The sequence below is a fragment of the Nycticebus coucang genome, chromosome 18 (genome assembly GCF_027406575.1).
Source record: "Nycticebus coucang isolate mNycCou1 chromosome 18, mNycCou1.pri, whole genome shotgun sequence".
Taxonomy (NCBI): domain Eukaryota; kingdom Metazoa; phylum Chordata; class Mammalia; order Primates; family Lorisidae; genus Nycticebus; species Nycticebus coucang.
The window spans coordinates 21,522,676-21,536,497 of NC_069797.1; the positions used below are offsets into that span (position 1 = coordinate 21,522,676).

Consider the following 13,822-nt stretch of genomic DNA (forward strand, 5'->3'; position numbering starts at 1 on the left):
AATTAGGTGAAGCCACCCAATAGCCACTCTCTCACAACTCTCAGATTCTCCCTTATGGTGCTTACTGGAGTTTCCAATTATCCACTTATTAGTTAGCTTTTGAAGAATGCCCATCTCCGGATGAGCACCAAGGGGGTAGGAACCAAGTTGTTTTTGCTCATTTATACAACTCAAAACTTGACACAGTTCCTGGTATATTGTCAGTACATAGTGAATATACATTGTTCAATAAGTGAACAAGTGACTTTCGATGATCATTTTTTTTTTTTTGTGGTTTTTGGCGGGGGCTGGATTTGAACCCACCACCTCCGGTATATGAGACCGGCGCCCTACTCCTTGAGCCACAGGCGCCACCTGAACAAGTGACTTTCAAAAAGAGTGCTTAGGTAAGGGCTTTAATGGGAATTGTCAGTTCCATTGCCTAGGCTCTGGGGACAGCTGCGAGTCCAGATGTCCTGGCTTCTGTTCAGGGCCCGGTCCATGTCCAGCCTCTGACCCTGTGCCCAAAGACCATTCAAGCAAAAGGAGGCAGAAGAGTCCTCTCCTACAGGGAGGTGACATAGAGGTGGCATTAGAGCATTAGGGTGCCTTGAATCAAGAAGCTCCTCCCCACTTTTCCAACCTTAGTTTTCAAAAACATTGCCTCCTCACCACCCCCCCATATCCTTTGTCTTCTTGAGATCCTCCCAGAGGCTTTCTTCCTCTCAAAATACATTCCTTTTCTTTAGCTGTTTACCATGGTGTGTGCAGAATTCGAACATCGCTCTCTCTTACCTGTTAAAGCCCCCAAGAAGAGTCGCCCCTGAGGCTGGGCCCAGAGGTTGAAGAGGGGGCCAAGGTCCAAGGCAGGAAGAGCAAAGACTTCTGTCATCGGGCCCTGGCTCAAGACCACTCTGGATGCACTCAGTGTTAGCTGAAGAGAGTGTCCCAAGACAAGGGGCAGATCCAGCCCTGGCCCCCATCCAGGAGACAACATCACCTTCTGCAGAGTGTGTGGAAAGAAAAAATCAGCAGAACTGATTCCCTATGTCCCCACCCCAGCTATCTTAATTCTGCTTTTCAGCTACACCTCCACCTACTGGCCATTCTCACCACTTAAATCCTGCCCCAATTTTCCTGGCTTGACCTCTGTGAAACCACACTTACTTATCCCAAGTAAATATGCAATTGAAGTAAAAACCCTTGGCTTGCTATAGGAGACTTCGAGACAGGTTGCTCATCCCCCAGCCCCATCTGAGTGTCACCCTTAAGTCCTCTTTTCTTTCTTTCTTTCTTTTTTTTTTTTTTTTGAGACAGAGTCTCACTTTGTCACCCTCACTTTGTCACAGCTCACAGCAACCTCCAACTCTCGGGCTTAAGCGATTCTCTTGCCTCAGCCTCCCAGGCAGCTGGGACTACAGGTGCCTGCCACAACGCCCAGCTATTTTTTGGTTATAGTTGGCCTGGGCTGGATTTGAACCCACCAGCTCCGGTGTATGTGGCTGGGGTCCTAGCTGCTGAGGTACAGGCACGGAGCCAAGTCTTCTTTTTTTCTTAAATAATTTTTTTTTTAATTTTTGAGACAGAGTCCCACTTTTGTTGCTCCAGCTATTATCCTAGCTCATAGGAGCCTCAAACTCTTGGGTTCAAGCAATCCTCCTGCCTCAGCCTCCCGAGTAGCTGGGGTTATAGGCACCCACTACAACAACCAGCTAATATTTTCTTTTCTTTTTTTTTTTTTTTTTTTTGGCCGGGGCTGGGTTTGAACCCGCCACCTCCAGCATATGGGACCGGCGCCCTACCCGCTGAGCCACAGGCGCCGCCCAATATTTTCTATTTTTAGTAGAGACAGGGTTTTACTCTTGCTTAGGCTGGTCTTGAACTCTTGAGCTGAAGTGATCCTCCCACCTTGGCCTCCCAAAGGGCTCGAATTACAGGTGTGAGCCACAGTACCTGGCCTTAAACTATTTTTCTTTTTGAGACAGAGTCTCAAGGTGTTGTCCTGGGTAGAGTGCCATGGCATTATAGCTCACAGCAACCTCCAACTCAAGCTCAAGCGATATTCTTGCCTCAGTTTTTCTATGTTTAGTAGAGACAGGGTCTCGCTTTTGCTCAGACATCTTGCACTTTTGAGCTCAAGCAATCCACCCTCCTTGGCCTCCCAGTGTGCTAGGATCACAGGCATGAGCCACCATGCCCAGGCTTAAACATTATTATTATTTTTTTTAATTCTGTTTAACAGCTCATTATGTCAAAGAAAACCAAGAGAATGCTGAAGAAAGAAAACAGATTTTTTTTTTTTTTTTTGAGACAGAGTCTCACTGTGTCGCCCTCAGTAGAGTGTTGTGGCTTCAAGCTCATAGCAACCTCAAACTCTTGGGCTTAAGTGATTATCTTGCATCAGCCTCCCAAGTAGCTGAGAATACAGGTACCCGCCACAACGCCCGGCTATTTTTTTGTTGTAGTTGTCATTGTTTAGCAGGCCCGAGCCGGGTTCAAACCCACCAGCCTGGTGGTGTATGTGGCTGACGCCCTGCCCTTAAACATTCTTTTTTTTTTTTTTTGTAGAGACAGAGTCTCACCTTATTGCCCTTGGTAGAGTGCCGAGGCATCACACAGCTCAAAGCAACCTCTAAATCCTGGGCTTAATCGATTCTCTTGCCTCAGCCTCCCAGCTACCCTCAGGTGCGAGTAGCTGGGACTACAGGCACCTGCCACAAAGCCCAGCTATTTTTTTGTTGCAATTTGGCCGGGCCAGGTGGGGTTTGAACCCGCCACCCTCAGTATATGGGGCTGGTGCCCTACCCACTGAGCCACAGGCTCTGCCCTTAATATTGAAATTTTGGAGCCCTCTTTTCCTTTGTTGTTGCCAGGCTCCACTGAATATAGGCAGTGACCCATTCTCCCCCTTTACTTGATCTTGAAGGTAGAGGCTGAGCCAAGAAGTGTTCTCTGGTGTCCCAAGGGCAAGGAGGTGACCTAAGCCTGCCGCTAGCTTGAGTCCCAGGTCCAGAGAGAAGGCCCAGGGCTCTGCATGAGGCTGGGGAATATCTGCAGGAGAGGTGGGGAGGAGAAAAGATCCTCTTGAGGCCTCAAAGCTGGGACTTCAGGCAGGGGAGGGGCTGGTGGCGGAGGGAGACAGGATGGCAGACCTGGTCATGGGGGCAAAATAGACTCCAAGGAATCTACCTCGGAGACTGAATTCTGCATGAGTTCCTGGAGGGAAGAATATCCCAGGTTGTAAGTCTATATCACAGCTTCTGAGGCTAGTAGGGGCAGAGGCAGAGGTCTGGGCCTGTTTGTCCAGCCAGGTATCCCGGCGCAGGCAGCCATCCAGGGTAGGGACCAGCTGGAGAGGGTGGGGGTAGGGAAGATGGAGGCCTGTGGAAATCAGGGCTCTGTGCCTAGCCTCCCCACTCTCATTTCATTGCCCTGAGACATGAGCACTTGGACTACCTGATGCAGCTCCTGTCCCATCCCCTCTCCTTAAAAGCATGTACTTACATTTCCATGGCCACCCACCCACGCTTTGACCACCATTCCATTACTATGATGTAGTTACCGGCAAGCGAAGGTTGGAGGTGGGGAAGAGCAGCCCGCCCAGTGCAAGCCTCAGGATGGGCTGGAATTTAGTGGCCAGGGGCCCAGAGACTTGTCTCAGGCATAGTACCTCCTTCCTATCCACCCGCAGCATCACTGAGTCTCCATCCATCTTTACGTCCACCTACAGGAGAAATAGAATTAGTGGCCCCTGGGACATGTCTCTGTCACTTTCTTCTGAGGTAGCCCAGTCCTAGAGTGGAAAGAACATGCCCCTGAATACTCAGCTATCATCAAGCCTTGTCAATTATATACTGACTGAGCCTTAGAATTCCCACTGGGGGGGTGCCTGTGGCTCAGTGAGTAGGGCACCGGCCCCATATACTGAGGGTGATGGGTTCAAACCCAGCCCGGGCCAAACTGCAACAAAAAATAGCTGGGCATTGTGGTGGGTGTCTATAGTCCCAGCTACTCCTTGCCTAAGCCCAGGAGTTGGAGGTTGCTGTGAGCTGTGATGGCACAGCACTCTACCAAGGGTGAAAAAGTAAGACTGCCCTCCCCCCCAAAAGGAATTTGTAATCAAAAAAAGTAAAAAATAAAAAAAAAAAGAATTTCCACTGGAAAAAATGGGGACAAGAACAGCTACTTCATGGGGTTTTGTGCAGATTGAGATGACAATGGTAATGGGATGCCCAATAACTTGGCTTTGTTCCCCTTCCTCAGACCTGCCCTGCACACCCCTTGCCTCAGGAGCAGAGCTAGCTTACTTGATGCCATCTCCCATCATCCAGCCGAGGTCCAGCACCCACTGTAAGCTGGGACCAGTGATTGAGCAGCTGAATCTCAGGCCTGCCATCCCGAAGACCCAGCATGAACCAGTCATCCTTAGGATTGGTATCCCCATACAAAATCACTCCCTCTGGATCCCAGGTTCGAAACTCAAAGGAGGAGGTGGTTCTGGAAGGACACAGAAGGAAGGAGTGTGTATGGGGTGTGCCCTTTGAGGGTCAATGTGGAGTTGGGAGAAGTGGGGAGGTGTCATTCAGGAAGAAAGGACAGGAAAACAGTGAAAAGAGAAGAGCTGATGGATAGAAGGTAGGGTCTGAGAACTGGGTCAAGGGGGTAGGTCGACCCATACTTGGTGATCCTGGTGAGGTCAAATGTCATGACAGTGACAGGCTCTTGTCCCAGGCCATTGTCAAGGTGCACAGCAGGAGGGTCCTGGGCCCTCTATTTGAAAGAGAAAATAAACAACCTGAGCAAGGACATGCCAGAGATAGAAGAGGCATCAAAAAAGAAGAAGAAGAAGAAGAAGAAGAAGAAAAGGCATTGCTACAAGGCCAAAGGAAGAGAGAAAGGAAACAGACAGAGCCAAAAGTATAGTTCATTTGGACACACATAATAAGCTGAGTGCTCTGTCCCACCCCTGTACCTGGGTGGGGAGGGTATGTCTCAGGGGCTGTCCATGGTGGCTGCAAGGCAGTAATAGCAACAGCAGCAGCAGCAGTGGGCACGAGGTGGTCAGTTGGCCTCCACTATCCATAATCAGCAGCTGTCTACTCTGTGACTCAGACAACTCTTTGAAGAATGCAGCAGAGGCAGGCAGCCTTGCGCATGGGTGCTGGAGGGTTAAAGGTTGCACTGGGGGATGGGGGGGGCAGAACTGGGCACTGACCCTGATGCCCCTCTGAGGACAAGTGGGGCGAAGGACAGAGTCCCTCCACTACCATCCCCCACTGCTCAGAAAGTTTATGAGCTGGGAAAGGAAACCCTATTTCCCCTCTCCTCTCTAGAACCTGGCTTAGATCCTCCAAGCCCTCTGCCCACCTGGGGAGGCTGCCTTGACAGGCCTGACGTCTAGAAACAGGCCTGCACTGCTCCCCAAGTACCATCCTTTCTTAGGGCTAGAGGTGAGATATGGAATCCTAAATATTTAGGTGGGTGACCTTGGGCAAGTCACTTTGTGCTTCAGTATCCAAAATGAGGAAAATAATACTTTATGGGTGGATCGAATGAAGGTTAACTGAGATAATGCAGGCAAAGTGCCTGATATCTGGTGAGAGCACTTCCCCTGTGTCTTCCCAGGCCTCTGAGGTTTGTCTCACAAGAAGGTATTGTCTGTGTTAGATTTAGTGGATACTGAGAAGGGGCCCGCCCCTCCTTCCCAATTATGTTCCCCTATCCATTTATTACAGGGCCTAACAATCTAGCAGCAGAAATTCATCACCTTCTCCCTGACCCGTTTAAAAATATAAATGTCCTTGAAAGAAGTAACACTTAGAGTGGCTCAAGAGCTGTAGGATACAACTTTCAGACCTGGTTGGTCTTGGGGATAACTCAGGGTCTGGGTGCGTAAGTAAGAGTGAGGCTAAAGCAGAGAGTGCATGTTTCAATTAAAGAGACACGTGGTGTAGGGGAAACTTTTCGGGCTTGGGGTATCTCTGATGGAGGCAGTGTGACCCAAACAATACCAAAGAAGCCTCCACACTCCAACCCTGACCCTTACCCAATGGTGGAGTCCACAGACTGGGCTATGGGGCGGGGCTACATGGCGGGGTTGCGCCTACTCTGCAAGCGGATTGGCTAGCGGGTGTGCGCCTGCAGCGGCAGAAGTTAGGGGCTTACACCCACCTAGCGAGTCTTCCCAGCCAAGAATCCCCTCCGCTTTGGTCGCCGAAGCTTTTCGGAATCCGAGCTTGGAGGCCCTTTAAAGGGTGCCAGTTGCCTTTTGCTGGGTTCTGGGGCTTTGGTCCCAGACCGTAGGGACAGAGATGGCTTCCTTGCGGATCCGGGAGGCCAAGGAGGGCGACTGTGGAGACATCCTGAGGCTGATTCGGGTGAAGGCTGCGATCGGAAGCTGGGGGGATCTGAGCAGCTGGGGCTGAGCGGAGGTGGGGGAGGGGTACACATTGGGGCCGTCCTGCCCTAATCTAGTCTCTGTCTTCACCCCATAGGAACTAGCTGAGTACGAGAAACTCTCGGATCAAGTGAAGATCAGTGAAGAAGGTGGGGGCTTAGCACCCGGGGCTGGAAAGAGGTTGGGAAGGAAGTGAGGGGTGGGCTCCTCAGGAGCTCCAGGATGGGCTTACACCCAGGTTCTCTTTTTCTCTTTGTCACAACTCCAATCTCTGCAGCCCTGAGGGCAGATGGCTTCGGGGAGAATCCTTTTTATCACTGTTTGGTAGCAGAGATTCTTCCAGCGCCTGGGGAGCTACAGGGTAAGAGCGCCTGACCTCAAAAGTTGGCCTTAGAGGTCTCCCACAGCTCTCAGAGGACTTACCCCTCTTTTCTCTCTCTCAGGTCCCTGTATAGTGGGCTATGGGGTATACTACTTCATTTACAGTACATGGAAAGGCAGCGGCATTTATCTGGAAGACATCTATGTGATGCCGGAATATCGGGGTACTGGGCAGAGGCTAAGCCTGGGGTGGGAGCAAAGCAACCCACATGCCCTACCACCAGCTCCTACTCCTCACCCCTAATCCCAACTTGCGATCTCTTCCAACTGAAATAATCACTCTTTTTGCCTCTTCCTTCCTACAACAGGTCAGGGAATTGGTTCCAAAATAATCAAAAAGGTGGCTGAGGTGAGGAGAGGGGTGGGGACTACAAGCTAGGCAAGGGTTTTATATTTATTTATTTATTTGAGACAGAGTCTCACTATGTCGCCCTGGGTGGAGTGCCGTGGCATCACAGCTCACAGCAACCTCCAACTCCTGGGCTTAAGCGATTCTCTTGCCTCAGCCTCCCAAGTAGCTGGGACCACAGGTGTTCGCCACAACGCCTGGCTATTTTTTGGTTGTAGTTGTCATTGTTGTTTGGCAGGCCCAGGCTGGATTCAAACCCGCCAGCTCTGGTGTATGTGGCTGGTGCCTTAGCTGCTCGGGCTACAGGTGCTGAGCCATAGGCAAAGGTTTTAAATGGGGGCACTGGGGTTGATGAGGAGGCGAGAAAGCCTTTTTTTGTTTTTGACCTCAGAAAAATGAATGATGTCTTCTCTCACAGGTGGCCCTGGATAAGGGCTGCTCCCAGTTCCGCCTGGCAGTCCTGGATTGGAACAAGAGGGCCATAGACTTGTACAAGGCCCTAGGAGCCCAAGATCTTACTGAAGCTGAGGGCTGGCATTTCTTCTGCTTTGAAGGAGAGGTGATGAGGGACTTGGCAGGAAGGTGATGCCATCATTGCTTGGGGATCTCTCCCTACTTGAGTTTCTCCTCCACCAGCTCAAGACTATTTCCACACATAGGCCTCCCTGGAGGAGAGTGGGTTGGGGGGTGCCTATGCTGAAGTATGGATAAGGCAGAATTGTGGGAGAGGCCTTTCCTCTTTGTTGAGTATGATATATAATAATAAATGAGAATGACTATGTTCTGTGTGGTATTACATAGAGGAGTTGATGAAGTGGTAAGCACTTCAAGACCCTTCTGGATGGAGCCTTCTGGTCAGTTGATGTTTTTCCTGGGGGTAAGGGTGGGCCCAATGTGACTTTAACTTTTAGTGGGCCAGGATCTTGGCTGTGGCCTGTAGACGATAAAGAGGAGCAAGGAGCAAGCTTGGTACATCAAGCCTGTTGGTAACTTTTGGGACCCAAAAAAAGGCCTAAAACGTGTGGACTGAGCTGTGCCAGATCCAGGACTGAGGGAGGCCCAGAGCTCAGCAGACAGAACAGACTGCTGCCACCTGGTGTTGGCATTTTAAGGAGCACTGGGAAGGATCATTTGCCCCAACTTTAAGAACTCAGAGTAAGCAGTGGCTCACACTCAGTCTCCCAGTGCTAGCACAATCCTAGCACTGGGAGGCCAAGGCAGGTGGATTGCTTGAGCCCAGGGGTTTGAGACCAGCCTGAGCAAGAGTGAGACCATTTCCACTAAAAACAGAAAAAACAGCTAGGTGTGGTGGCAGGCGACTTTAGTATCAGTTACTGGGGAGACTAAAGTAAGAGGATCGTTTGAGCCTAAGAGTTTGAGGCTTCAGTGAGCTATGATGATGCCACAGCACTCTACCTAGGATGACAGAGTGAGATTTTGTCTCCAAAAAAAAACAAAAAAAGCCTGGTGATGTGGTTCATGCCTGTAATCCTAGCAGTCTGGGAGGCCGAGGCAGGTGGATTGCTTGAGCTCAGGAGGTTGAGACTAGCCTGAGCAAGAGTGAGATCATGTCTCTCCTAAAAATAGAAAAACTCTCCTACAATGCTAGGATTATAGGCATGCACCATTGTACACTACCCTGTCTATTTTTTAAACTTTCTAGCCTCTCATCACTTATGTTCCCTACCTAGTAAACCTTTTTTCCTGTTTGCTAATCTATGTTGTTCACAACCTTTGTTATCTTCAAATGCTTCTTTATTTTTTTATTTTTTATTTTTTTTGAAACAGAGTCTCACTAGGTCACCCTCAGTAGAGTGCCGTAGCATCACAGCTCACAGCAACCTGAAACTCTTGGGCTTAAGAGATTCTCTTGCCTCAGCTTCCCAAGTAGCTGGGACTACAGGCACCCGCCACAACATCTGGCTATTTTTTGGTTGCAGTTGTCATTGTTGTTTAGCAGGCCCAGGCTGGCTCGAACCTGCCAGCCTCAGTGTATGTGGCCGGCGCCCTACTCACTGAGCTACGGTCACCGGGCCCAAATGCTTCTTTATCTTTGTTAAGCTTCTGTTGATTTGACCTCTGTGCTTTGAATTAGATGGTGTGCCAATGTGCAATTGTTGTTTAATTGCCTTGGAAATTATATGTGTCTGTATATTTTCATACCAATTTACTGCAGGTCCTTAGAGGTCAGGTATGTATCTAATCTTTCAGCATATAGATAACACTTTCTATGTACCAGTTGTTAAATAAATTATTTTTAAAATAAAAATAGAAAAGCTAGCCAGGCATGGTGGCACGTGCCTATAGTCCCAGCTACCTGGGAGGCTGAGCAAGGGGATCCCTTGAACCCAGGAGTTTGAGGTTGCTGTGACTTATGATGACATCACTGCACTCTACTCAGGGTGACAAAGTGAGACTCTGTCTCAAAAAAAAAAAAAAATCATGCTGAGAATGGTGGTTCTAATTCCAGCTTTGGGAAGATCACTTGAAGCCAGGAGTTTGAGACCATCTGTATACCTAAGCAACAAAGTGAGACCCTGTCTCTACAAAAAAAAAAAAAAAAATTATGTTATTGTTGTAGTTGTCATTGTTGTTTAGCAGGCCTGGGCCAGGTTCGAACCCACTAGCCTCATGTATGTGGCTGGCGCCTAACCACTGAGCTACTGGCGCCGAGCCTACAAAAAAATTGTTTTTTCCTTTTCTAACCACCAGACTACCAGGGATACAAAATTAAAAAAAAATTTTTTTTTCCAGGTGTGGTGGTGCTTGCCTGTAGTCCCAGTTACTCAAAAGACTGAGGCAGGATTATTCCCTACACCCAGGAGTTGGAGGCTTCAATGAGCTATGAGTATGCCATTGTACTCCAGCCTGGGCAATAGAGTAAGATCCTAGGCCAAGCATAGTGGCTCACCCCTATAATCCCAGCACTCTGAGAGGCTGAGATTGCCTGAGCTCTGAAGTTAGAGACACCTGTCACTTAAAAAAAAATAGCGGGGCATTGTGGCAGACACCTGTAGTCCCAGCTACTCGGGAGGCTGAGGCAAGAGAATTACTGGAGGGTGGCACCTGTGGCTCAAAGGGGTAGGGCGCCAGCCCCATATGCTGGAGGTGGCGGGTTCAAGCCTAGCCCTGGCCAAAAACTGAAAAGAAAAAAAAAGAGAGAGAGAATTACTTAAGTCCAAGAGTTTTAGGTTGCTGTGAGCTATGACTCCATGGGACTCTACTGAGGGTGATAAAATGAGACTGTCTAAAAAAAAAAAAAAGTGCTGGGCTCAAGGCTCACGCCTCTAATCCTAGCCTTCTGTGAGGCTGAGGCAGGTGGATTGCTTGAGCTCATGAGTTCAAGACCAGCTTAAGCAAGATTGAGACCCCATCTCTAAAAAACAGTTGGGCATTGTGGCAGCAGGCACCTCTGAGTTGCTCACAGCAACCTCAAACTGCTCAGGATGCCGAGGGAAGAGAATTACTTGAGCCCAGGAGTTTGAGGTTGCTATGAGCCACAGCAACTACCCAGGCTGACTACCCCCCAAAAAAAGAAATAGAGTAAGATCCTGTTTCAAAAACAAACAAACAAAAAAAAGAAATCATCTCCACCAGCTAGTGCTTTTTCAGAAGTAACAAAATCTTTGTTCTCAGTCTGGCATGCCTTAAAAAGAGTAAAGTTCAGCAAAACCAAAGCAAACCGGCTCGGCGCCTGTAGCTCAAGCGGCTAAGGTGCCAGCTGCGTACACCTGAGCTGGCAGGTTCAAATCCAGCCTCGGCCCACCAAACAACAATGACTGCTGCAACTAAAAAATAGCCGGGCGTTGTGGCAGGCGCCTGTAATCCCAGCTACTTGGGAGGCGGAGGCAGGAGAATCGCTTGAGCCCTGGAGTTGGAGGTTGCTATGAGCTGTGATGCCACAGTACTCTACCCAGGGTAACAGCTTGAGGCTCTATCTCAAAAAAAAAAAAAAAAAAAGCAAAGCAAACCTTTAGGATGATGGGATAAAGAGAAAAACTCATTTCCCATGTTCATAATATTTTATTATGCATGTATTGCAGGTTTGTTGTAGGACAATTGGAATGTATGCATAAAATAAAAATAGTGCCGGTCATGGTGGCTCACGCCTGAAATCCTAGCACTCTGGGAAGACAAGGCAGGTGAATTGCTTGAGCTCACAGGTTTGAGACCAGCCTGAGCAAAAGCGAGCCCCCATCTCTAAAAGCAGCCAGGTGTTGTGGCGGGCGCCTGTAATCCCAGCTATTTGGGAGGCTGAGGCAAGAAGATCACTCAAACTCTACCTAGGGCAACAAAGTGAGACTCTGTCTGAAAAGAAAATAAAAATAAGTAAAAGGGTGGTGCCTGTGGCTTAAAGGAGTAGGGCACTGGCCCCATATGCCGGAGGTGGCAGGTTCAAATCCAGCCCCGGCCAAAAACTGCAAAAAAGAAAAAAATAATAAGTAAAAATAAAAATGAAATTAAAATAGAAGGGTCAGGCATAATCCCATGTGTTTGTAATCCCAGCTGCTCAGGAGACTGAGGTGGGAGGATCACTTGAACCCAGAAGTTCAAGACTAACCTGTGCAACACAGCAAGACCCTATCTCAAAATTGAAAAAAAAAAAAGAATAGACCTAATTTATACAGTCACTACTAACCTTTGGTATTGATTCTTTGTTTTTGTTTTTAATAATATGTGTGGGCGTGTATATATATTTTTTAAGTTTGGGGTTGCCAGGAGACATATATGTGTGTGTTATATAATTAGTTATGTGAGTAGGGGTTTATGGAATCATACTGTTTTGTAGTCCATTTAAAAAATTTAACCATATGTCAGAAACATCTTCCTTTTTTTTTTTCCCTGAGACAGAGTCTCACTTTGGCGCTCTCAGTAGAGTGCTGTGGTATTATAGCTCACAGCATACTCAAACTCTTGGGCTCCAGTGATTCTCTTGCCTCAGCCTCCCCAGTAGCTGGGACTACAGGTGCCCACCACAACACCCGGCTATTTTTTTGTTGCAGTTGTCTTTGTTGTTTTAGCTGGCTGGGGCCGGTTCAAACCACCAGCCTCCACCTGTGTGGCCTGCACCCTACCCACTCAGCTATGGGCACGACCCAATGCCTGGCTATTTTTAGAGACAGGCTGTCACTCTTGCTCTGGATCAGTGAGCTCAGGCAATCCACTTGCTTCAGCCTCCCACAGTGCTAGGATTACAGGCGTGAGCCACCGCACTGGCCCCTCCTTTATTGTTAAATATACATCTATGATCATTTCTTCTTCTTTTTTTTTTTTTAATCTCTGGACACTGTTGGATAGTATCATCACTTTTTTTTTTTTTGTAGAGACAGAGTCTCACTGTACTGCCCTTGGTAGAGTGCCGTGGCGTCACACGGCTCACAGCAACCTCTAGCTCTTGGGCTTACGCGATTCTCTTGCCTCAGCCTCCCGAGCAGCTGGGACTACAGGCACCCGCCACAACGCCCGGCTATTTTTTTTGTTTTAGTTGTCATTGTTGTTTGGCAGGCCTGGGCCAGGTTCAGCCCGCCAGCCCTGGTGTATGTGGTCATTGCTCTAGCTGCTAAGCTACAGCCACCGAGCCACACTTTCATTTTTTAAATTTTAAAAACCTATCTTTGTTCTCTGAATTTTTAAAATATTTTGTTTTTGTTTTATGGACATACATTTTTTTCTTACATCTTTGAGGATATTTATGATAGGTTTTTATTTGATTTTACTTTATTTATTTATTTATTTAGAGACAGAGTCTCACTCTGTCACCCTGGTTAGAGTGTATGGCATCATAGTTTACAGCAACCTCAAACCCCTGTGCTTAAGCAATCCTGCTGCCCCAGACTCCTGAGTAGCTAGGACTACAGGTGCCCTCCATAATGCCCAACTAGGTTTCTTTTCTTTTCTTTCTTTTTTGAAACAGTTTCATTATGTTGCCCTCGGTAGAGTGCTATGGCGTCACAGCTCACAGCAACTTCAGACTCTTGGGCTTAAGCAATTCTCTTGCCTCGCCTCCCAAGTAGCTGGGACTACAGATGCCTGCCACAATGCCTGGCTATTTTTTGGTTGTAGTTGGCCTGGGCTGGATTCGAACCTGCCAGCTCCAGTATATGTGGCTGGCGCCCTAGCTGCTAAGCTACAGGCGCCAAGCGCAGGTTTCTATTTTTAGTAGAGAGGGGGTCTTGCTCTTGCTAAGGCTAGTCTGGAACTCCTCAGCTCAAGGGAAGCATCCACCTTCTAGAGTAAGCAACCTCCTAGAGTGCCTGGCCTAGAATGTCTTTTTTTGTTTGAAAAAAACTTGTATAGTCTTCATTTCTTCTAAGCTTAGCCCCCCCACCCCCCCCTTTATCTGTTTATTTTGGCCTCTTTCTTTCTTTTTTTTGTAGAGACAGAGTCTCACTTTATCGCCCTCGGTAGAGTGCTGTGGCATCACAGCTCACAGCAACCTCTGACTCCTGGGCTTAGGCAATTCTTTTGCCTCAGCCTCCTGAGTAGCTGGGACTAGAGGCATCTGCCACAATGCCTGGCTTTTATTTTTTTGGCCGGGGCTGGGTTTGAACCCGCCACCTCCGGCATATGGGACCAGTGCCCTACTCGTTGAGCCACAGGCACCACCCATGCCTGGCTATTTTTTTGTTGCAGTTCGCCGGGGCCGGGTTTGAACCTGCCACCCTCGGTATATGGGGCTGGTGCCCTACCCACTGAGCCACAGGTGCTGCCTGGCC

The 13,822-nt window shown here is 48.5% G+C and overlaps 2 protein-coding genes across 6 annotated transcripts; one reads left to right on the forward strand and one right to left on the reverse strand.

The window, feature by feature from the left end:
- Positions 1 to 365: 365 nt before the first annotated feature.
- SHBG (sex hormone binding globulin) lies at positions 366 to 5,100 on the reverse strand. Of its 4 annotated transcripts, none has more exons than XM_053569944.1 (8): positions 4,952 to 5,100; positions 4,658 to 4,749; positions 4,287 to 4,476; positions 3,542 to 3,703; positions 3,169 to 3,328; positions 2,894 to 3,030; positions 775 to 982; positions 366 to 544 (listed from the first exon to the last, which is right to left on the reverse strand). In XM_053569944.1, exons 1-8 carry the CDS (start codon positions 5,060 to 5,062, stop codon positions 396 to 398), a joined length of 1,209 nt encoding a protein of 402 aa, XP_053425919.1. In that variant the 5' UTR covers positions 5,063 to 5,100; the 3' UTR covers positions 366 to 395. The 4 variants fall into 4 exon arrangements, with proteins under 4 accessions (XP_053425919.1, XP_053425920.1, XP_053425921.1 ...); XM_053569945.1 differs by having other exon boundaries at positions 3,650 to 3,703; positions 4,952 to 5,083; XM_053569946.1 differs by lacking the exons at positions 4,287 to 4,476; positions 4,658 to 4,749 and having other exon boundaries at positions 4,952 to 5,083.
- A 1,008-nt stretch (positions 5,101 to 6,108) lies between these two features.
- Positions 6,109 to 7,887, forward strand: SAT2 (spermidine/spermine N1-acetyltransferase family member 2). Of its 2 annotated transcripts, XM_053569967.1 has the most exons (6): positions 6,109 to 6,356; positions 6,474 to 6,525; positions 6,654 to 6,737; positions 6,820 to 6,921; positions 7,066 to 7,106; positions 7,525 to 7,887. In XM_053569967.1, exons 1-6 carry the CDS (start codon positions 6,291 to 6,293, stop codon positions 7,690 to 7,692), a joined length of 513 nt encoding a protein of 170 aa, XP_053425942.1. In that variant the 5' UTR covers positions 6,109 to 6,290; the 3' UTR covers positions 7,693 to 7,887. The 2 variants fall into 2 exon arrangements, with proteins under 2 accessions (XP_053425942.1, XP_053425943.1); XM_053569968.1 differs by lacking the exon at positions 6,820 to 6,921.
- Positions 7,888 to 13,822: the final 5,935 nt, after the last annotated feature.

Excerpts from the sequence above, each read along its gene's own strand:
- SHBG (XM_053569944.1), bottom strand. The coding sequence starts at position 5,062 with ATGGATAGTGGAGGCCAACTGACCACCTCGTGCCCACTGCTGCTGCTG. Across the intron at positions 4,477-4,657 it reads GACCTCACCAGGATCACCAA|AACCACCTCCTCCTTTGAGT; the intron begins GTATGGGTCGAC and ends GTGTCCTTCCAG. Across the intron at positions 3,329-3,541 it reads CCTCCAACCTTCGCTTGCCG|CTGGTCCCTACCCTGGATGG; the intron begins GTAACTACATCA and ends CACCCTCTCCAG.
- SAT2 (XM_053569967.1), top strand. The coding sequence starts at position 6,291 with ATGGCTTCCTTGCGGATCCGGGAGGCCAAGGAGGGCGACTGTGGAGAC. Across the intron at positions 6,738-6,819 it reads AGCGCCTGGGGAGCTACAGG|GTCCCTGTATAGTGGGCTAT; the intron begins GTAAGAGCGCCT and ends TCTCTCTCTCAG. Across the intron at positions 6,922-7,065 it reads TGTGATGCCGGAATATCGGG|GTCAGGGAATTGGTTCCAAA; the intron begins GTACTGGGCAGA and ends TTCCTACAACAG.